The sequence below is a fragment of the Halyomorpha halys genome, unplaced genomic scaffold (assembly GCF_000696795.3).
Source record: "Halyomorpha halys isolate HHAL.00 unplaced genomic scaffold, Hhal_1.1 Scaffold886.1, whole genome shotgun sequence".
NCBI lineage: Eukaryota > Metazoa > Arthropoda > Insecta > Hemiptera > Pentatomidae > Halyomorpha > Halyomorpha halys.
In genome coordinates this window covers 178,443-200,459 of record NW_027109805.1, presented here as the reverse complement: position 1 = coordinate 200,459, position 22,017 = coordinate 178,443, and the positions used below count along the sequence as shown (strand labels likewise).

Below are 22,017 nucleotides of genomic sequence, written 5' to 3'. Positions count from 1 at the left end.
ATAGGCATTTAGAATGGTTAAATACCTTATTTTCAATTTTCAGAATAGCCCAATTTACTATTTATATGATTCATTCTGTATAGTTTTTATTGATTATTATTTATTTTTTATTTAAATATAGTATGTTGTTATTACAAGTTGTTTTTATTGAGTTATCTTTTGCTTTGTTTGTTTCTCTGAAAAGCTATTTTAAACTTTTATTCTATTTTGCATTTTTAATATTCTACGAACCAAGTTTATTGACTATGACTTAAAATGGAAATCGTCTTCAACTTATATTAAAATTATTATTGGTAAGTCTTAGATGACAGTGGTGTACCAAGCCAGGATGGACTGATGTAATATTCGGCTTAGCATTAACAGCTTACAACACTACCTTGCGCATTTCTTTGAAACTACAACTTCATTTTCACTCTAGCTGGGTTTTAAAGGTTGATATGTAAACTATTATACCAATAAAAATGAGTTTAGTCAAAAAATATTAATTATTTTCAAACACCTACGTACTTAACAATTTTAATATATAAGAAGATGGTCAGGGTTGCGGTCAAAAGTGAAACAGAAATAGTTTACAACTATTTATTTTCCGACGTTTCGCCCCACTTTGCAAGGCTTCATCGGGGCTAAAAAGATACAAAATGATACAATGATAAGAATAAAAATACAAAGATAAGATACAATGATAAGAATAAAAAATGTATATTTATTCTTATCATTGTATTTTTATTCTTCTTATCTAACTTGTTCCACTTTTGACCGCAACCCTGACCATCTTCTTATATATCAATTTTTACGGTCAACTATATATACATATATTAACAATTTTAACTTTGAAGGTTTCAAAGTAAGTAACCTCTATGTTTTGAATATATTCAATGGAGCATTGAACCGTTTAATAACCTACGAGAAATAATTATTTCTTCAATTATGTACTTCAGTAAATTTGTAAATTAAATTTTTTTGATTTATCAGGTTTAAAATTATATATTTACTCACCTATAATTTCTATCATTTTCAATACAAAAAAAGTTGTGTGTAAATAAATAAAAATTATTCGCTCTTGAAGTTACATAGAAGAAAAATTAATATATATAGTGATAAAACACTAACGAAAATGGGACATTAACAAATATGCATGCATCCTATGCTACCATGTTTTTTGTTTTTCTTTGCCTGGTTGTTTTTGTAGTATTAAAGATAATTTAAAGAAAAATTATACTGAACTGTTAACGCCGGTTGTGAGCTTTAAGTTTTCCATTTATGAATTTTATTCAGGACATTATTTTTTTAATTGGAAAGGATAGTAGGGATAGTACTTGAAGCTTGAGTTGGGGCATTCTTTATGCTTATCTACACATACTTTACAATTTCACAATATATTTTTGATACATCATACAACGCATACTTCCAAATATAGAAATTAAAAACAAAGTTTCATCGAAATGGACATATTTAAAGATTTTCAATTACATTTTTTAAAATTTATTATTATAGTATAATTTGTACATTTTCCCCATTTTTTTTAAGTATAAGTCTTAATAAAAAATCACTTATTAACAATTTTAATCTTAGCTGGAAAAAATATAGTATCTAGTTAGATATTAATAATAAAAAATTAAAAATTGAAACTATTATAAAAATAAAAATTTCAATGAAATAAACGGGGCTTAGGTGATAGAAGCTTTTTTATTGTCAAAGGTGCTAATAATTATCAGACCAAATTTGATAGTACTACTTTACTGCCGCGACATTAAATGTAATCATACGGTTTACATCATAGCAGTTTTTGTGACAGTTGTTGTCGTAGTCGTAAAATGTTACTCTCTAAATTTGCTTTAACGTGACAGCTTAACTGCTGCGTGTAAACTATACGCGTTGTCTCATCTAGAAATTCTAGGTACTAGTAACTAATTCTAGTACTGCCTATTTCTAGTACTACTAATTCTAATACTACTAATCCAAAAAAGGGCAGCAGCTTCATAGCAGCGATATATACTGTCATCTATTACGCATGGCTTGTGCCACAGATGTGCCATGATAATAAATGGTATCATGATAGCAACTAATAATTTACACCATGATGTTACTGTCATATTAGGCCCATTTATTTTTTCGACATTTTTGTATTTCATTTTTTTTTTTTAATCTCTAACTTTATCTGAGTACCGTTCTTTATTATATTTAGAATTATTTAAAGTGTTTTAAAGAAAATATCAAGAAAATTTTCATTTTCGATTTAAAAAATACAAATTAAAAGCTATAATGAGATAAAAAAATATGAAATATAAAAATTTCGAAAATTTTGTATTATGTCCATCCTAAACTCCAATATTTTTTAAATTAAAGAATAAAACAAAATGAATTTTTCATGGAACAGAATGAAAAACTTTGACCATAAATAATCAATATACTAGAACTGGGGATGGTGAACGTTGACGTCACGGGCAGACCTGGTAATGATTGAGACAGTCTTGGAGGGAACTTAAATCATTCAAATTTAGCCCTTTTCGACTCAGGAAATATATATTACAGTTTAGGTTGGGACAAGAAGGACTCGTACTTATTTCTGCGATATTTCTATATTGGAAGGATGAAATCGAAACACTGCATCAGAAAGGCAATCGTGAGGCTATCACTTTGTAGAGTAGATAAACTCCGATCATCCAAAAGCAGAAGATCAAAATTTCATCCATCACTTTTAACCTGTAAAAGAAAAAAGAAAATAACAAAATAAAAAATCAAGCAATAACAGAGTTCTTACCTTATGGCGGTAGATTTTGTTAATAGATTAAAATATATTTTGTATTTAATAGTTGAAGTATTTGGAATAAAACTAAAATTTCTTCAAAGGTTATTATTATAATTTTTATAAAAATAAAAATGAAACTACACAATTAACTTTGGTGATATTGACGGCATTTCATTAAAAGCAGCTCCCATTTGCCGAATTAAGAAGTGTTTTGAATCAGATCTAGGCGGACTAGGAGACAACGTGGCCCACGGTGAAAGAGAGATTAAAGAAGGCATATGTAGGGGGCAGGATATACTCCGGAAGAGGATATATTCCACTTGTTTCGAGAAAGGAAGCGACCTACACAGACCAATGGTCAGTATGCGGGGAGATTACTTGCCCAGTACAATTTGATCACAGAGAAGATGATGGAATCAAAAAGCACGGAGATAGTTTATTGGAGAATTAGCTTTCTGAGAATTATCAGTCTTGAAGATTCAGCTTGCCAAGGAAACGAACAAAATTAAGGGCTTACCATGAGAACGCACTTTCGCCGAATATGCGCTGAAGATGGTGGATACCAGCGCACGAGAGAAGGATTCGAGAATTGAGATAGACGAAGCAGGGTGGAATAGCGTTACCTGCATCCGCCCGAGGAACTTCGACACATCGTGGAGAAGGAGAGAGCAGAGGGAAATAGGTAGAGATAGAGGCATGGCAGAGAGAAAAAACAACTAGGCCAGACCGAGCAATGGTAGTCGGAAGGAGGACAGAAGATGCCTTGGCTGTGGAAAAACAGGTCACCTAGTAGCCTGGTGCCCCCGTATGCAATGCTTCAAGTGCGGTGACGAAGGGCACATCGCAAAACATTGCCGATACATCTACCGGAGGAAGGAGGTGGACCGGGGAGCACCTTTGGAGGTGAACGTCCAGAGAGTCAGAAGGAGACGTGGGTTGCCCAGATCAGAAAAATCGTCTAGCGAGTCGTCGGAGTCTTCAGAAGCGTTAATGACAGACCGGAAGAGGAGATGAGGAAACGGGACAGGAAACCTAGTATAAGGTGGCTGACAACCGGTGAAAGAGGAGGGTTACACGAGGAGATCTGAGGAGGGTGGCAGCAGAGGGGGTTGGTATGATCCAATGTGAAGGGAGACACGGCGGTCTAGAGGAGTGACATGGCTGGTGGATACCTGGAGTTCCCACTCCATTAGGAGGTTAACCAACGGGGAGAGGACACTTAAATGTCACCAGGTATGTACATGATAACTAAGCACTCTGGGTGGGCCATGTAGTGTGGAAGGGTAAGTGGATATGGACCTAAGTAAGTGGGGAATCCAGGGTAACTTGTGGGTTCATTTAGCAGAGAAAATGCCACGGAAATATCAGGCTATCGTAGGATGCGATTTATTAACTAGAGGGCGATCATGAATAGCAAGAAAAGGGGGCAGAATGACCATCCGTACACAAAGGAAACACAAGGTTCAGGGGGCAATTAACTCTGGGAGGAAAACAGGTGCGATTGCACATGGAGGAAATTGGAGACAGGATATAATGGAGGAATTCAGGAATATTTTTTTCAGGGACGGAGAGGCTCTGGGCGTGACGAGTAGAACCGTGCATGAAATCCCATTGAAGCAGGAGAGGGTGACTTAAGTCAAAGTGAATAGGTACCTGCAGGCGCTTAGAAAACACATACAGGACGAGCTGGAAAATTTGAAAACCTAGGGTATAATCGTGGACAGTTCGTCGCCATACAACAGCCCATTTGGGTAGTACGAAAAAAATCCGCACCAGGGGAAACCTAGGAGAAGTACAAATTAGTGGTGAACTACCGGAAACTGTAGCACGGTAGACAAGCGATACCCAATTCCCATCTTGGATCGATTGGTCGGGGCGACCGTGTTTAATACCCTTGATCTAAAGACGGGTTATCATCAGATCGAGATGCACCTTCGGAACCGCTTTAAAACGGACTTTACCTACAAGCGTGAACATTTTGAATTCACGAGAATGCCCTTTGGACTTAAAATCGCGCCCATCACGATTCAACGGCCCATGGATGAATTGCTAAGAGGTAAAGACGAATCCATGCGCAAAACATATATGGACCACCTATTGGTCTTTAGTAAGACGGAACGCGAGCACGTGGAACTCCTGCGGAGCGTGTTCAGAAGCCATCGGCAGTTTGGGTTAAAACTTTCACCCGAAAAACCAATATTGGGGCAACAGCAGATTTCGTTCTTGGGGCACACGGTACACGACATGGAGTGAAGCCAGATCCGCAGAAAGTAGATGCGATCCCTTGGATGAAGATTCCGAATGACGTTAGGGGGGTCCGACGGCTCTATTATAGGAGGTTCGGGCCCGAGATGGCGGAACACTTAGTCCCCATCAATGACCTCTTAAAAAAACGGATTCGAGTGAGAGTAACACCGACCATGGAAAATAATATTCGGAAATGCATGGAAAAATTACAAGGGGAACCGGTGTCAGCAAATACGCCCTGGGAGAGAGATGGAGCGGAGCGCCCAATAGCATATGCCAGTCGTAGACTCACGGACGCGGAAACGCGATACAGCGGTCTGGAACGGGAATCGTTGGGCATGGTATGGGCCGCGGACCACTTCCGTCCTTACGTTTTCGGTAGGTTAAGTAAAATACAGACCGACCATAGACCCCTCCAATGGATGGGGAAACTGAAGGAATCTTCAGCTAGGATGCCCGGTGGGAGGAACTATTGTCCCAGTACAATTTCGAGGCAATCTAATACCTGGGAAAGTGAACGTGGTGGCGGATCGGTTTTCACACGGTAAATGCCATTGAGGAGGACCAAGGGGGGCCGTCAGGGGATCTTCGGAAATTTCTATGGGAATGGAATCCTGGGGAGGAAAGCAACCAGGACACACCGGACCACAGAGCTGCAGGCGAGAGCCAGAGTAGTCTGGATGGAGACGCTACGGAGGCAGCATCGGGAGGAAAAAGTTCGGGTGTTGATCCACCAGTGGACATGTTGCAGGCTGAGCTAATAATTGATAAGTCGCAATAAATAATCTGGAAGACTAGAACTACCGGGCTGACTAAGATAGAGTACGGTAAATTCGGAAGGAGCTCCATAATGATTATCTGCTCGACTATGGGAGTAAGCGAGGACCAGATCTGTAGGGGGCTCAAGGACGCGTCGAACCCGTGTAAGACATTTCACCTATACGTTGGGACGTTGCGAATGCCGTAGTATGGGAAAAGATTAAACACCTTTGGCGGACGGAACAATTAGGGGTGGACAGAACATTCGTCCTTTGCATGCGAATGGTGGACACATTACGAGATGTCGAACAACTGAAGGAGGTGACCCTCGCTTACCACCAGGGTAAAACAAATCATAGAGGGATCACAGAGACGATGCAGGCCCTGCGGCGGAAATATTTTTGGTGGGGTTTAAAACGAACTGTGAAAGACCGACACCCCCCGAAAGCAATACAGGAGGAAACCCCAACGGTGGACATGCTATTAGTTGACCTGGTGGTAGATAGGTTTACCTGGAGGGGATACAGATGGGTCACGGCCATCGATCTGTTCAGTAAAGTCACCCTGACACATCAAATCACGGACAGGTCAGTGGACGCGGTATTAGGGGCAATGCGCACGTGGTTCCAGTTTTATGGAATACCTGGTCTGATCTCGTCAGTTGGTGGTACGGAGTTTGACAACGCGTCGATTCGGGACGAAATGAAAGCGCTAGACGTGGAGTGGCACCTAAACACCCTGGGCACTCGAAGAGTAGGGGGGGTCGAACGACTTCACAACACTTTGAGCGACCACTTGCGTGTCTATCAGCTGGATAAGGGGCTAAAGTTCGACGACGCGATGAATAGGGGGATCGCGACATATAATCATTCCATCCACGTGGTTACAGGTTTTTCTCCCTTCCAAGTTCTTTTTGGTATGCGCGGACGAAGACGAGATTACAGGGGAACGGCTGGGAACGTGGAAATTATCCAAAACGGGACACCTCTCCGTAAAATATGGGTTAAAGTGAAAGGTAGGATCGAAGCGGAAAAGATTAGACGTGTGGGAAAAGATTAGACATGACAAAACACCAAGGTACAAGATAACGGGAAATCTGGGGATCGGGTCGATTGCCTACCGGCGCTTAGGGACCAATAGAGACAAAGAGGTGCAGCGCTACGAGTGATGGTGATCAGAGAACAGTTGTTCATCCGGGATTCGATCTGGCAACCTGTAGTTGGTAGACTGGCGCATTACCACGCTTCTACCGCTGCCCCCATATATATATAAAATTGTTTTTATAGATGAATCGAATTGGGCATAATAGAGTGTAATGGAAAACAATTAAAACCTCCACACGTCAGTTTTAAGATATGTAGTGAAGATATTGTATTATTGTTGATGGACAAAATGCAGATAAAAACGATGAATAATATTAAAACCTTGATAATTGCTTAAGGTCCAAAACGTTGGAGATTAAGAAGTTATTGTTTTAAATTGTTTATAATTTTGAAGAAGTATGTGTTATACTAAATATTGTTTAAATGAAATAGTTTGGTTTTATTACATTATTATTAATTAATGATATATTTACAGTTGTGGAACGATAAAATCAAATACCTGTAGGTTACTAATCAGTCAAAACTTCATTTATTTAGGCATTTAAGTGGAGTTATTATTATTACATCGCATATTCTTCGGAAATCTGTTTTATTCTTCACATACATCTTTAATGTTTTACTCCGATCCACACATTTTCCTTACCCATGGCAGCAATTATCCAATTCCAATTCCTATTCCCATTCTCCTGTTCTTATCTTCAACCCCTTTACCCCATTCTAAATTCCAACAACATAATCCCATATCACCAGTTTGAATTCCGAATATCCCTCTCTTCTATTCAGCAATGCCATCGTGTGGTTAATGTTGTCTCGGTTGCATTGGGGCGCGAAATGTACTGCTCGGGTTCCTTTCTTGATGTAGACCAAGGCTTTTGATCGAATCTGGCACCCGGGACTGCTATACAAGATCCGTAAAATCCTACCCCCTACATACTTTCTCACTATCCTTTCTTATCTCTCCGACAGATTATTTCAACTAAATTACACAGGCGCTCATTCATCCCTCTTTATTTAGTTTGCTAGTGTACCTCTGGGTTACTTCCTTAGACCTATCCTCTGTACAGTTTTTACAGCTGGCATCCTAACACTATCCTCAACACGTATGTCGATGAAACATTTCTATTATTTTGAGTAATGACTCTTCCATTAAATCCCAAACCCTCCAATCTTTTATCACCACCACTTGCGGAATGATGTCAAAACTAGAGGAATAAAATAAATTCAATTGATCCCTTCGTCGTAAACCCAAGATTTCCTGACCTACATTAACCGTTCAGTAAGACAGAAAAGACATGAAAAGGCTCGTCGATTCCGACTAGTACAGCAGTGACTAGACAAACGGTCTAAACTTCCGATTAATTACCAAAGACTCATTTATATTACTATAATAAGACCCATATGGATTTACGGAGTTGAGCTTTGGGACTCAATTCATGCTCAAGAGATCAAATTCCTTTTGCATCTAATCCTTATAGTCTAAAATCCTTCGTAAAATCCTTAATGCTTTTTACTTTATAATAAATCAAATCATCTATCAGAATCTTAACCTTAATATTATGTTGCCTAGTTGGCCAGAACCAGACACCAATCCTTCCTTGATAAACTTCACAACCATCCAGATCGAATTGTTTCTAATCTGGCTTCTTCTACATTACCTGATAATCCTCCTAGGCGTGTGAAAAGAAGATGACCTCTTCCTCTCCTCTAGAAATATTATTGGGGTTCCATCAATGAGTAGATTCTCACTTGTCTGTGTCATATGCCATTGCATAGTATTAAAGTTATTGGTTGTATATATTTTAATACAGTTGTAAATAGCAATTAACAAATTAAAAATGAAATCGAATTGGTTTACATACGTTTCATTATTACATCCATTTACGTATTATATATGTTATATATAATTTATCATCATATATAATCATACTTATAAATCACACCACTCATTTCACCAGACATTTCTAATTATACTCACCAAAACAATCGCCTCTTGTTTCTAATCACACTTCTTTCATTGGTTTCTTCTTTGAGATAGTATTTTTTGATTGATTCATAGCCGAAAGATATTATTTTTTCATTTGTCAGATCCTCGTACACTGTATTGAAACTGTCCCATTCTGTTTCTGGTATGACGTCGTTAAGAGCTTTGTATTTATCGTTTGGAAATTCCAGGTGTACTGCTATGAATTTCTTGTATACTCTAGTCAAATTTGCCATTTTTGTTGTAAGTTTCAGGGCCCTGGAACGGTGCGTTGTAAGTACCTCAAGTTATTTAATGATTGATAAATTTATAATATAATTTTAAATTTTTTACCATATTTTCTTATTTTGCAACAAATTTACTAGGTCGACTAAAGCCGCCGGCACTACTTGGAGCAATATAAACATTATTCTGTACAACAGCTCGTTAGTGGTTACGAAGCAATGATATGGCCATACAATGTGCTTCGAAGGTGCATTCTCGACTATAGCTCTTCCATATCGTTGATAATCCTCAGTAATTATGGAAACATCTTTAACCATACAGCAGTTATAGACATCTGTACGTTCCGGAGATGGTCTGTAACAGAGACATAAATTTACAGAGTTAAAACTGTTCATTGAGATTAAGACTTTATAGCTAATTAGATCAGTAATCACGTTTTTTCTGCCAAGTCTTCTGTGATTTGCTGTAACCTAGTGAAATTTCTTATAAAGGTTAAAATCTTCGGTGTGGAAAAGCAAGCTGAAAAAATATTTACTTTCCAATATTTAGATGCTTGTTTTTAACTGATTTAGTCAAAGTCACACTCGACTGCCAGATTTTTACCAAATAAGTGTATCTATTTATGAGGCTGGGTGGACCTTGGAGGGCTCCTGAACTCACAGGGTCGACTCCCGGCTTCAGTAATAGAATAAATAGGTGATGACTCCGTGATAGGTTAAAAAAATTGTGATTTTCGTTGATAATGGCCAAGTTAGTCGAAAACATTTGCGATGTAGGTGTGTGGAGAAGATGGTGGGGGGGGGAGCGGGCAGCAAATAAACACAAAAAACAAAAACAATATTGTTAACACACAATTTTGATCCACATTAACTCTCAATTTTTATTTTCAAAAATACTCCAAACCAGGCCTGAGGCCCGAAACGTTAGAGAGGTTTTGAAAATAAAAGTTGAGAGTTTATGTGGATCAAAATTGTTTGTGTTAGTAATGAAATAAACCACTCTCAAATAATCATTAATCTAAAAACAATATTTGTGCCGACGTTTCCACCTGAATTTAAGATCTTCATTCAGGCTAAAAAACAAAAAAGAGATTAACATCACTCAGAGAAATATAAAAATGAATATAATAATAAGCAAATAAATTTGGATATTTATTTACTGACCGTAACCCCCGACCATCTCCTCGACAATTAATCCATGGTCAACTAGAACGGTCTAGTTTGAGATGTAAAATAAATAAATAAAGAGGTAAGGTTAAATGGATCTAATTTATTATAATTGATTAATATAAAGAGCAAGTAATGTATATATATATAATAAATAAATTGAATAAATAACTTGCTCTTTGTACTTCTTCCACGCTGCCACTAACATCGCATTTATTGCTGCGTCTGCTGGAATATAGTCTAGATAACTGTCCCATCTCGTATATATGATTCGCAATATCCCATAGGCTGCAGCATGTACTATCCCGCATATGCCAATGGTGTCGATCCATGCTGGAAATGGGTCTCTGATGGTTGAGCACACTATTTAAAACAAAATCAGATATTTTAGAAATTTTATTCGCCAAAAATCCAAATTTATTCAGTTATACAAAAAATAAAAATTAAATCTATTACCAGTGCTACCCACGAAGGGTTAGAGCTGCAGTACTTTGTAAGGAACTAACTTGACCAACGGTAGCCCAAGTTAGTGGTATGGTAAGAATCGCACTTAGCAGCCAGAATTTTACTCTATTTAGGATACCCACTTTGTTAGGCTGGGCGAACCCTCAGGCTTCGACCCTCAGTGCTAAGTTAGGACTACAGTGAAACAGAAAATAATTATCCGCCACAGCCGGTATTGAACCCTTGGGTTTTTTTATCCCAGTGCCTTATCAGTGAGCTACCCTATTCAATTATACAATACCTTTTTTTTTCTCAGTAGATGTTGAATAGTGTTAATGAAGCCCAGAAATTTTTATTGTATTTTACGTTTTGGACTGGAAAATCTAGCTTTGTCTTTTTTCTTTTCTATTTAGTGATACAGTATTTTAATATTTATTTTAGATATTTTTTTAATTTAATAAATTATTACTTGATGTTCATTTTATTTAAATGTGTTTTAACTTATTTTTTTCTTTCTTTATTTTTTATATTGTTGATGCCTATTATTATTATCATTTGATCAATAACAATAGAAAAAGGTTGTTTGCAAGGAAAGATTAAAGAAGGCGTTCGTAGTATAAGGATGGGCACCTGAGGAGGACATATTAATGATGTTCAGGGAGACAAAGACACCGAAACAGTCTAGTGGGCAATATGCCACGAAACTTCTGTCACGCTTTAACAGAATACAAGATAAACTCATCGAAATAATGGAAACAATCCAGATAGATGGTCGGGTGCAATTCTCACCCATGGCACTAAAGATGCAGTTGCCATAGGAGCTAGGGAAGAAGGACGGATTTCCAAGAGAGCGCTCGTTTGGGGGAATTGCTCAAGATCTCATAGAAACAAGCGCTAGAGGGGTGGAGGCTCGAATGGAAGTAGAAGAGACCCAGATAGAATACCTACGACCAAGAAACATGCCCAACCATTGGAGCTGGAGAGAACACGAAGATGGTAGATAGCTATCAACCAAGAAAACAGAAGAAGCCAAGCTAAACCCAGAAACAATAGTCGACGGGAGGACCGCAAGTGGCACGTGATAAGAAGGTTGGTTGGTAGACGGTTGTGGAAAGATTGGGTATTTAGTGGCACATTGCCCGCGCACGAAATGCTTCGAATGCGGAAATGAGGGGCACAGCCATACAGTGCCCATATCTGTACCTAAGAAGAGATTTGGACCGTAGCGAACCAATGAAGATCAACGCTCAACATATACTGAAATGCCACTGTAGTTTCGTTAAATCTTCAGATGAATCTACCTTAGCATCAGGAGCATTAGAGAACTAGGAAGAAGTCGAAGTAGTCAAGGGGACAAGGTGAAAACAAGATGATAGAAACGAAGGAACAGAGGAGAATGGAGGTTAGGGACTGGAGAGAGGAAGACGCGAGAAATCTGAAGGGGATGTCATTGGAAGGGCGACCGCACACTGCTGAATTATAAAGTGAAGGAAAAGAGCAGCGGTCTGCCTATAGTAGAGATAGCAGGAGTAAGGTGCCTGGTAGACACCGGCAGTTCCAACACCATCATGTGCCAAGAAGTCTTGCAAAAGCTGTGTGATAGAGAAAGGACACACAAGATTTAGAAATGTCAATGTAAATTGATCATCCTAGATCACCCTTTTGAGGTAGAGTGGGATTTGGAGTTACTACATGTAGATAGTTTGTCAAAGTAATACAAAGTGATCGTTCGGTGTGACGAACACGTGGGTGTTTAGGTTTATAATATCAAAGGAGAAAGGAGAAAGGAGAATAGGTTGAAGGGTAAAATGTACAAATGTCATCGACAAAGAAGAACCGAGAGCGCCCGGGTCGGAGAGAATATGGAGATATTTTTTTAAAGAAGGAGACATGCTCGGGGGAACCGTGAAGACAGTCTATGAGATCATACTAAAAGAAAATAAGGTTACATAGGTGAAAGAAAGGAAATACCCGCAGGCGCTACGTCGAGCTCAAAGTTTAAAACACCAGGGAATTATTATTGATAGTACATTCACATACAATACTCCATTGTAAGCGGTTATAAAGAAGAGCGCGACAGGTAAAACTACTGAAGAGTACAGAGTGGTGATAGATTACAGAAAGCTGAACGAAAATACCATAGACGAAAAGAATCCGATCACCAGATTTGAAGACATTTTTGACAGGCTGAGGTTGACGGGGCGACGTTATTGAGCACATTGGACTTGAAGGCCGGATGTCATCAAAACATAAATGCACCCTAAGGATCAACGTAACACGGCATTCAGATTCGAAAGAGGACTCTATGATCTTATAAAATACTCTATATCTTACAAAATTGGTTTAAAAAATGCACCCATAACCTTTCAGCGTCTAATGGATGAGTTTTTGATGTGAATTGACGAATCTGTATGCCAGATTTATACGGACGATCTCCTAGTGTTCAGTAAGAACAAGGAAGAACACGTGAAATATTTGCACAGTGTATTTAAGAGAATTACGAAATTTGGGCTCAAATATCGCTAGAGAAATCATTGTTGTAGATGGAACAAATAATTTTTTTGGGACACACAATTTCGAGGGAGGGATTTGAACCCGACGCCGATAAAGTTGCAGAGATAAGGAAGATGACGGTGCCTAGGGATGTGAAAGGAGTTCGGAGATTGGTGGAAATTTTGAATTATTACAGGCGATTCGTATCAGAAATGGTGGAATTTCTCGTCCTACTAAAAGCAGAAAGGTGTTCATTACTCCGATGGTGGAAGATAATATCAGGCGGTGCATGTAGAAGCTGCAGCAGGAGTCATTCCTTGCATTTTCGAGCTTCACTCGACAATTCAATATCACTACGGACGCCAGTGAGTACGCGAAGAAGGAGATCGCCCTGTGGCGTACGCTAGTAGGCGCCTGAAGGAGACGGAAACCAGATACAGTTAGCTGTTGACCACTGTAGGTGTTCGGGAGAAAGTACGCACTGACTATAGGCCCCTCTGCAATGGGTGGGGTAGTTAAAGACTCCTTTTTTTTCACGGTCTTTTTTCTCTGTTTTTTAAAGTTCTGCTTGTGAGGAAGCTTAACTTTATATATGGATAAGTAAGTGTAAGTCTAAGATATTCATCGAGGAAACTTACCCCATGGATGACCCATCCCTAGATAATGAAGAGGATAGATTCATAAGGGACGCCATGATATATCCACCTGGTATGGATTTGTGCCCACTGTGGGACATATGAGATCTCCATGTTGCTGTAGATAAGCAAAGGACTGGTCGTGCTCCTGGTTTAGACATGATTGACGCGCTAATGTTAAACCACAGCATCCCCTACATTGAAGAAAACCTGTTAGAGGTGTTCAATGACTGTCTGGATAGAGGACACTTTCCAACAAGCTGGAAAATTGCTGAGGTTAAGCTCATTTACAAAGGAGGAGATAAGGATAAGCAGTTAGCCAAGTCTTATAGGCCCATATGCCTCCTCCCCGTAATAAGCAAAGTGTTGGAAACCATGATGTTCATGAGCCTAAGACCAGTCTTCTCAAGAGCTACCCATCCACGCCAGTACGGATCCACTAAAGACAGAGGAACCGTAGACGCCTTACTGAGAGTCCGCCGTGACGTTGAAGAGAGGGCGGAGAAGTATGTTATGCTCCTCCTGTTTGAAATATCTTCTGCCTTTGATAGCGTGTGGTGGCCGAGCGTACTCCAGCAATTGCAAAAATATGAGACCCCGAGCAACTTGTACGACCTCTTAAAGAGTTACCTTGCAACAGAACGATAAATATACATGGTAACTTCTATGAAATCGAAGATACCGTGGAAAGAGGTTGCCCTCAGGGCTCTGTCCTTGGTCCTGCTCTGTGGAAATTGGTCTTTGACGAGCTGTTGGGGGTGCTTGAAGAGGAGCGGTTCCCTGCCACAGCTTATGTAGATGACCTTGCTGTAGTAGTAGCGTCGAACAACAGAGCCAGATTAAAAGATGAAGCTGGTCGGTGCGCCAACCTGATAGGAGCGTGGTGTGAGAAGAAGAAGTTGGAGATGGCTGCTGCCAAGACTCAAGCTATACTCTTAAGGGGTACGACAGACAGGGCCCACCCTATTACTCTCAGGATACAAGGAGAAGAGATACGACCCAGTGAAGTTGTGATATACCTTGGCGTAAGGCTTGGGAGAAAGTTAAATCTAATACCTCATTTAGACTACATGAGAAGTAGAGTAGCCCTTGCTCTTAATGGACTCAATCGTATAGGAGGCGCATTTTGGGGCCTCAGGTACCCAGCAACATCGACCATCTATCTATAAAGGAGTAGTTGTGGGTATCTTGAGATATGCATCCCCCGCATGGAGTCGAACTAGAATGAGGCTATGATAAGAGCGTTAGCAGCCTATTGCCACTCAATCCACACGGAAACGGGGTTCTCTCCATTTGAAGATTTTTTTGGACTCCTGAATCGGAAACAGAGAAACACGGCGCTGGGTTAGAGGGAGACTATAAGTAACAGTATAGCATTAAAAAGGATGTGGGAAAAGGTAAGAAAACGAATCGCGGACGAAAAAGGCAAACACGTTTCGCGGAACAACCTCAAGGTCCAGGATGATATTGGTAAAATAGGGATAGGGACCAACATGGAAAACGAGTTGCAACGCTATGAGGATCCTTTCAGGGTGATTATAATTAGGGAACACAGTGTGGACACTATCGAAAGTGTTTGTGAGCTCAGAAAACGATGAATGTTCACATTGAACAATTGATAATTGCAATACCAGTGACATGAACACACGTGGAGTTTTCTCATCTCGGTGAGAATTTTTTTTTTCTTTCCTAATTTTTCTTTTTTGTTAGCGCTAAAATATTCTAATTATTACAACCATTAATTTTATAAAATTAAATCATTAGAATTCGTTACCTGCTGCAGGTCTTGCAATAATAGTCGGAAAATAAACTCTGTAATCGTTCACTATTTGTTCTGCAAGCCATTTGCTCCAAGTGTATGGGTTCGGCTGACCACTTAAGAGTCTGAAAAATGAAAATTTTAACAGGAATTATATTCTATTTTGAGTATATGAAGGTATTATTTTTTATGCTTGAAAATATGATAAACTTTATATATTTTTATAATTTTCTTGTTTCTTTTAAAATTAAATTTTTTTTTTCTTCTTTTACATTAATAGGAAGAAAATTCTAAATTTTCTTATTAAAGAGGTAAGTCATATGAAGAATTTATACATAAGCCTCAGGGTGTACCAGATCTAACAAGTTTCAAAGAACTTGGAGATCGAAAATAGGACTGTTTATTCTGGATTGGGAATGCTGACACAAAACTTGAGGAATGTCCTATTGGATTGTTGATGTACGTTCGTTTATTTGAAAGTGAAGTGTTATCTTTCTATATGGTTAGTGTGTTGAGATTTGGTGTGAAATATATCTCTGGTCTCTGGTGTTTTTATGGTTCTCAGTGCTAATGGAGCAGGTTTGCCAAATGCTTACGAGGAGTTTATTTACTTCCGTTTAGATGACTCCACAGTTACTTAAAATCCTATAATCTAGTAAAAGATACTTTCCGTTTATTTTATCATTATTTTTCTTTACTTTTCTTTGAGAGCGTCCAGTACTAAAGGTTGACTTTCCAGAAGCTTCATCATCAGCCGCCAGTCCAACGTTGCAGGAATAACTTCTTCCACTGCTTTATCACATGGAATGTTCATGTTGCAGAATGCAGTGGACACGTACACAAATAACTAGAGAAAAAATATCTCTAATGTATAGGTGACATAGTAAAATTTACAATCAAAATTTTAATTATCAAACATACAGTTTTTGTTTTGGCTATAAGTACTTTTTATATATCTATAGTGTAGGTAAGATAATTAAATTTACTAATTTTAGTTAGTTATCTAATTATTTTAATTATTAATTTTACCTCTAGGTAAATTTGTTTATTTTGAACACCATTTGTTCTAAATCATTAGTATTTAACAGTTCTCTTATGTTATCTTCAGTATTAAATAATTATTTCTAAAATGAAATAATATTTGATAAATTATTGCAATAACAGTATAAACCGATTAAATACCAATTTTATGTTACAAGCATCTTTAATAATGAATGTTTTTATTAATATAATGTATTCAATGAATTGCTACTGAGTATATGTATTTCAACAAAATTACATGAATGCGTAGCTATTATGGTTGATTCAATGTGTAAATTAGTTTAGCAGTTGATTGTTGAGTACTTACTTGAAGGTTTTTCACACGCCTGGCGAAGTTTAGGAGCATGTAAGTTGCTTTTGTGTTGTTTTCAAAAGCTAAAGTCAAGCTATCAGTAAATTGTACCATTGCACCCATGTGGTAAATCATAGTGACGTTTTCTATTAGATTCTAAAAAAAAAAAAATAATGATTCAATGCACTTTATTAATTTATATAAATTGTAGTTAAATAATGGAACAAGGTGATTTATGTGGAGGCAAAAATCTCACTACATTGGGCCAAGATCGAATAATTAACAAGATTTTATTTTTATTGGAAGAAGGTTGTAGACCGTATGAAGAAGATTGTATATGAATGGGGGGAACCGTTGGTTAACAATAAATAGTTTTATTTTACTATTTTGATAGCTTTATTACCCACCACCCAGACTTTCTTCCTACAAGATTTTTTTTTATGGTTCTACTTCTATTAAAGAAGAAATATCAAACAATTTAAAAAAAAAGAAAAAGATTCTATGTATTTTTCTTCGGTAGCGATGATCTAAATATGGAATGTAGGTGCGAGTCCACCTACTTACTATGAATGAATGAGTTTTGTTTTAGCAGGGACGAAATGATTTATTGCTAGATTGTTTACAATTTGTAACACTTAACTAGTCACTCATAAAAATGTGATTTACAGCCATGAAGTAAATCATAGTGTCATTTTTTGATAGATTCTAAGAAATTTAATCTAAAGATAGATACAGATAAGCTTCAGTTGAGAAACCGAATTTTTAACTATATTCATCTGTATTATGTAGTTCTACTCAAAAATAAATTAATAAATTGTTTTCCTGAAAAGAACAATTTATGTTTTCAGATTTACTGGGCCAATAAGATTTATATATGAAATATAGATCTAAGTCGACCAACCAATTTTAAATCATTGAGTTTTGCCGTATTAGGGACAAAATGATGTAACGCTGAATTGTGTACAAATTCTAACAGATTACTAGTTCATTAATAAAAGTGTGACAGTTTTGAAGATACACAGTGTTTTCAAATCTTTTTATTATAGTATTTATTTTTGTATGTGATAGTTCAATTAAAAGTATGTTAATCAATGTTTGTTTCTTCGTTATTATGCTTTTATTTATGGTGAGTTGTTTTGTAGGAGTAAATCGCAAACTTGTGTATTTAGATAGATGGATAGAAATTCAATTTTCTTCTTATACACGTTCTGTTTAGATAAATAAAATAAAAATAAATATAAATTTACAATTATAAGAAAACAATTCTTACATAAAAATAAAATAAAAAATTAATTAATTTATAAAATATCTAGTATACCATAAATAAATATAAAGTCCGTAGACAAAATAGTATAAATTTCTATTCTAAATAAAAATTAAAGAAATATACAAAAGTCAAATAAAAGAAAATAATTTTTACATTTCAAAACATTAATAGCTTCTGATTATTACACAATGTTTGCAATATAAAATCTGTAAATATAATAAAATAAAATAATAAGTTCATATCTTAAAATTTATTCACCACTGATTCAAATTCCATTCTCAATATTTTTATTGTGATTGGAGAGGGTCGGTTTGTAATGTGACAAGGGGGGATAAAATACGTCGGATTTTATTACATATAAATATAATAAGTATTGGAGCTTGTAAGAATTCGTCTTAACATTAAGTTAAAATACTGTCGACTGGTTTTAGTAGTAAGTTCAATATAAAATAGGCAATAGTTAAATAAAATACATGGCTCACTTTAAATTCAAAAATAAATTATGAAAATGCAGTATTATTTAATATGCTAACTCTGATTTGTTTTTTCTGGTAAATTTAATTGTATTAATATTTACAGTTTCACTTACATTAAAGTTTGAACATGAATTACTTTAAACATTTACATTATATTTACATTAAAGAATATAAAATGCATGAACAAACTTGTACCTGCTCATCTTCTTTTGATAGCTCCATGTTGTCTGTTACTAAATCCCCTTGTACCGGAGTGACTTTATCTAATGCTTTAGGATTCGTCTCCTTCAGTACGTCGAACAACTGTAAAAATTAAAAAAAATTAATAATCATTGGCCTTGTTGGTTTCAGCTATTAGATATTTATACCGCTTTAATATCATGTCTGATAAATTCATCTGTGGAATTGAAATCCAGTTTCTATAATATGAATATGAAGTTATTCAAGCTTCTTCGTAGCTCTTAAATGGTGGACAAAGTTTTAGGTTTTTAGTCATATATAAATTAATCTATAATATAATTAATAAATAATAAAGTTTAATAATGCAGGATTTGGTGTTTTTTTCTTACATATTTTTAGTTTTTTAATACACGATTTTTCACATTTTGGGTTTTTTACTGCACAAAAATACGGGCTCAATTTATTCTATTGAATTAAATAGTGAAGTTTATATTACTGGTAAGTCTGTAATTTGCTTCCATCTTTCTGCAATTGGTATATTTTTCTTCTCCCTGATGAGTAAGTATACTCTTGCTACTCCCGGGCAACACCTAAGTATCTTCTCCACTAGAATCTTTCCCAATGTCCCTGTGCTTCCGGTTATAAATATCGACTGCCCGTCGAAGTATTCCTTTATAGTTGAAGGCTTCATATCTAAAAAAAAATCATTAAAAAATATTACAATTAAACAATTTATTTAATGGAATGGTTTATCTTGATGATTTATACATCGGGACCTGTCCGTGTCTTACTTCAGGTATCCCGAATGTATGTTGAAAATACTGTTTAAATTAGTGTGGAAAGGGGGGGGGGGTTGAAATTTGTGAGACTTTCTGCTCATCAATAACACTTATATTTCTTTCTAATAAAAGTACGATTCTCTGGAGGGGCAACTCGTGTTAGTGTGTTAATACAAATTATTATAATGTTAAATATAAATTGATTTCAGAGGGTGGTCTCATAAATAAAGGAATATGGCTTATCTGGTGACAGGGTTAGAAGTCTCACTGCCGCGGTTACTTCTGCTTCCTTTGGCCGCTTCCCTCGTCGAGGTGTGCAGTGGGCGAAATGAAGAAAGCCATGTAAAAAACGTCTCTCTCGATCGGCGGCTGGCTAACATGTCTTCGGCTGTAGCATGCTAATAGAGGCAAGCCAGGTTCTGGCCTGTATGCCAGGATAGGTGATTAAGGGGAGGCTCAAAAAATGCCCCCGACCCCGATTTTATACAAACTCAAAAAAAGATCCGAAAAATTCGGATTACTTAAATCCGACAGACGCATTGTTCTCAAAAGATAATTGAACAATGTTTGCATATTCAATTTGATAATGATAAATGTAATTAATCCATACTTTTCTTGATGTTTATAATATATGATCAAATAAAATAAAAACAAAAATTTTACATTGAAAACATATATTGAGGAGGTGAAAAAAAAAAGAGTGTTATTTAATAGCAGTGAGAGAGGGTTATATATAGCTTTGGTGACTGTATATTTTTACAGTCATTAAAAACATACCATTTATTTTTTTAGTTTAATTTATTTTATTTTCGTAAAAAATACTACAGTTTTTTCTATGCAACTATCTTTAAGAAATATTTGATTTCATGAAAAAAACCGAAATATTAATTAAAAATGTAATTGTTATATTTAAAAAAAAAAACAAGTATTTTTGGACCAAAAAAGTGTTCGTACAAGAGAACATTGAGAGCATTGTTATTATTTCAGAAGCTTTAAATGATTGAAAAAAACTGACCTAGTCAACCTTAGGTCAACTGACTAGTAGACTTTCCCATACTTACTATTGTTTCCTATGAGGTGTTGTCAGCTCAGTTCGTGGATTGGTAACTGAGCTACTATACCTACTGATGGCTACATGAAACATATGAAATTCTGTGATTTGAAAACGTCATTCATGGTTTGCTTCATTAAATCAGAATTCATATGCAACATGAATTATAAGTCTATTAAAATAGTTTCTCTCCTAGGAGTTAAGTTTTCCCTTGTAATTGTTTAGTATTTTTAAAAAAAATCGATATAATGTTAAGAAATGTACAAAATAATAATGTACATTAAAAAAAAAATCTTCTATAATTTTTATTTATTTTTTTAATTAATTTAATCTTCAATTTAATTCACGGCGTTTTCAAATATCAGAGGCTTTTTAAATATCTTATGTCTCCTTTTCCCGTTTTAAGAAAATATTTCAATGGTGATATAGGACCGTCGCTCCTTGGGGGTTTTAGTGTGGCGGGTCCGGTGGGGAAGGAGGCCTTTGACAAGTCATGTCAAGTCATGACATCGACCAACCTACTTGCTATAATTGACTTATTTATTTAACTATTCTATTTTAATAATAGTACAGTAAATAGTTCTATTTTTATATTTGTTTATCATAGGATTTGAAGGACTTTATTGCAAGCTTTTAACACATATTATTTCTTTTTATGAATACCTAAAACTTCGTGAATGTGCATCATCAGAAAAGATACATATAATGTTACTATTCTCCTGGGAAATAATTGAGCAGAAATGGATGTTATGGGAAACTACTTTCCACATAGACGAGATTTGAATATTGAAATGATAGCGCCAAAGGCTACATTGTTAGGGTAAATAATTATAATATCAAATTTGAAATTTTATTGTGGTTTAAGAGAACATGTAAGGTGTAGTCATTTTTCTTTGTCCAGAACGTTCCCGTCTTAGACGGTACATTGTTTCCCCCGTGGCTCTCGCCTAAAACCTTTTTTTTTTTGTGGATTTGTTTATGGCAAGTTTTTTACTGTTTATGAAATTGAAGTGAGATAACTTTATAATAATAGCTGTTAGTAACATTTACTTTTGATTAGGATAAAAATGCTATTGCATAAATTGAAAATATAAATATAAATGCATAATGAAAAATAAAATTAATGAATTACTTGTTTCCGGCAGTTTCACTTCAGTTGACCAGTCACAAGACTGCCAAATTTTTTTAAAGTCTATAATCTTAGTCAAAATATCCTTTTCTGCATAATATTTTATGATTTAAAAAAACAAATAAATCTAAAAAATACGTTTTTCCCATTTAGATTTTTCTAGCTTAGTTTCTCAAAAAGAACTGTGAATTTTATATTTACGACGTATTAGACATCCTTAAAGTGGAATTGGCCTTATGAA

General features: G+C 36.2%; 1 protein-coding gene and 1 long non-coding RNA gene across 4 annotated transcripts in view; one reads left to right on the top strand and one right to left on the bottom strand.

The window, feature by feature from the left end:
• The window catches only part of LOC136795894 (uncharacterized), a 355,650-nt gene that overhangs the window by 282,403 nt on the left and 51,230 nt on the right, over nucleotides 1-22,017 (top strand). The window lies entirely within an intron of this gene.
• Nucleotides 1,394-21,360, bottom strand: LOC106686836 (putative fatty acyl-CoA reductase CG5065). 3 transcript variants are annotated; one of them, XM_014430396.2, is made up of 10 exons: nucleotides 21,311-21,360; nucleotides 19,314-19,510; nucleotides 18,833-18,940; nucleotides 16,910-17,050; nucleotides 16,260-16,408; nucleotides 15,577-15,686; nucleotides 10,416-10,593; nucleotides 9,173-9,418; nucleotides 8,834-9,097; nucleotides 1,394-2,703 (listed from the first exon to the last, which is right to left on the bottom strand). In XM_014430396.2, exons 1-10 carry the CDS (start codon nucleotides 21,333-21,335, stop codon nucleotides 2,610-2,612), a joined length of 1,512 nt encoding a protein of 503 aa, XP_014285882.1. In that variant the 5' UTR covers nucleotides 21,336-21,360; the 3' UTR covers nucleotides 1,394-2,609. The 3 variants fall into 3 exon arrangements, with proteins under 3 accessions (XP_014285882.1, XP_014285881.1, XP_014285883.1); XM_014430395.2 differs by having other exon boundaries at nucleotides 1,396-2,703; nucleotides 10,407-10,593; XM_014430397.2 differs by lacking the exon at nucleotides 21,311-21,360 and adding an exon at nucleotides 20,658-20,737 and having other exon boundaries at nucleotides 1,397-2,703; nucleotides 10,407-10,593.

What these genes read in the sequence shown, in the direction of transcription:
- LOC106686836 (XM_014430395.2), bottom strand. Translation starts at nt 21,335, where the DNA reads ATGATGCACATTCACGAAGTTTTAG. An exon ending in TATCAAAAGAAGATGAGCAG is followed by an intron (nt 17,051 to 18,832) that starts GTACAAGTTTGT and finishes TTTTTTTTTTAG; the next exon opens with AATCTAATAGAAAACGTCAC. An exon ending in GCGTGGAAGAAGTACAAAGA is followed by an intron (nt 9,419 to 10,406) that starts GCAAGTTATTTA and finishes TCTCTGTTACAG; the next exon opens with ACCATCTCCGGAACGTACAG.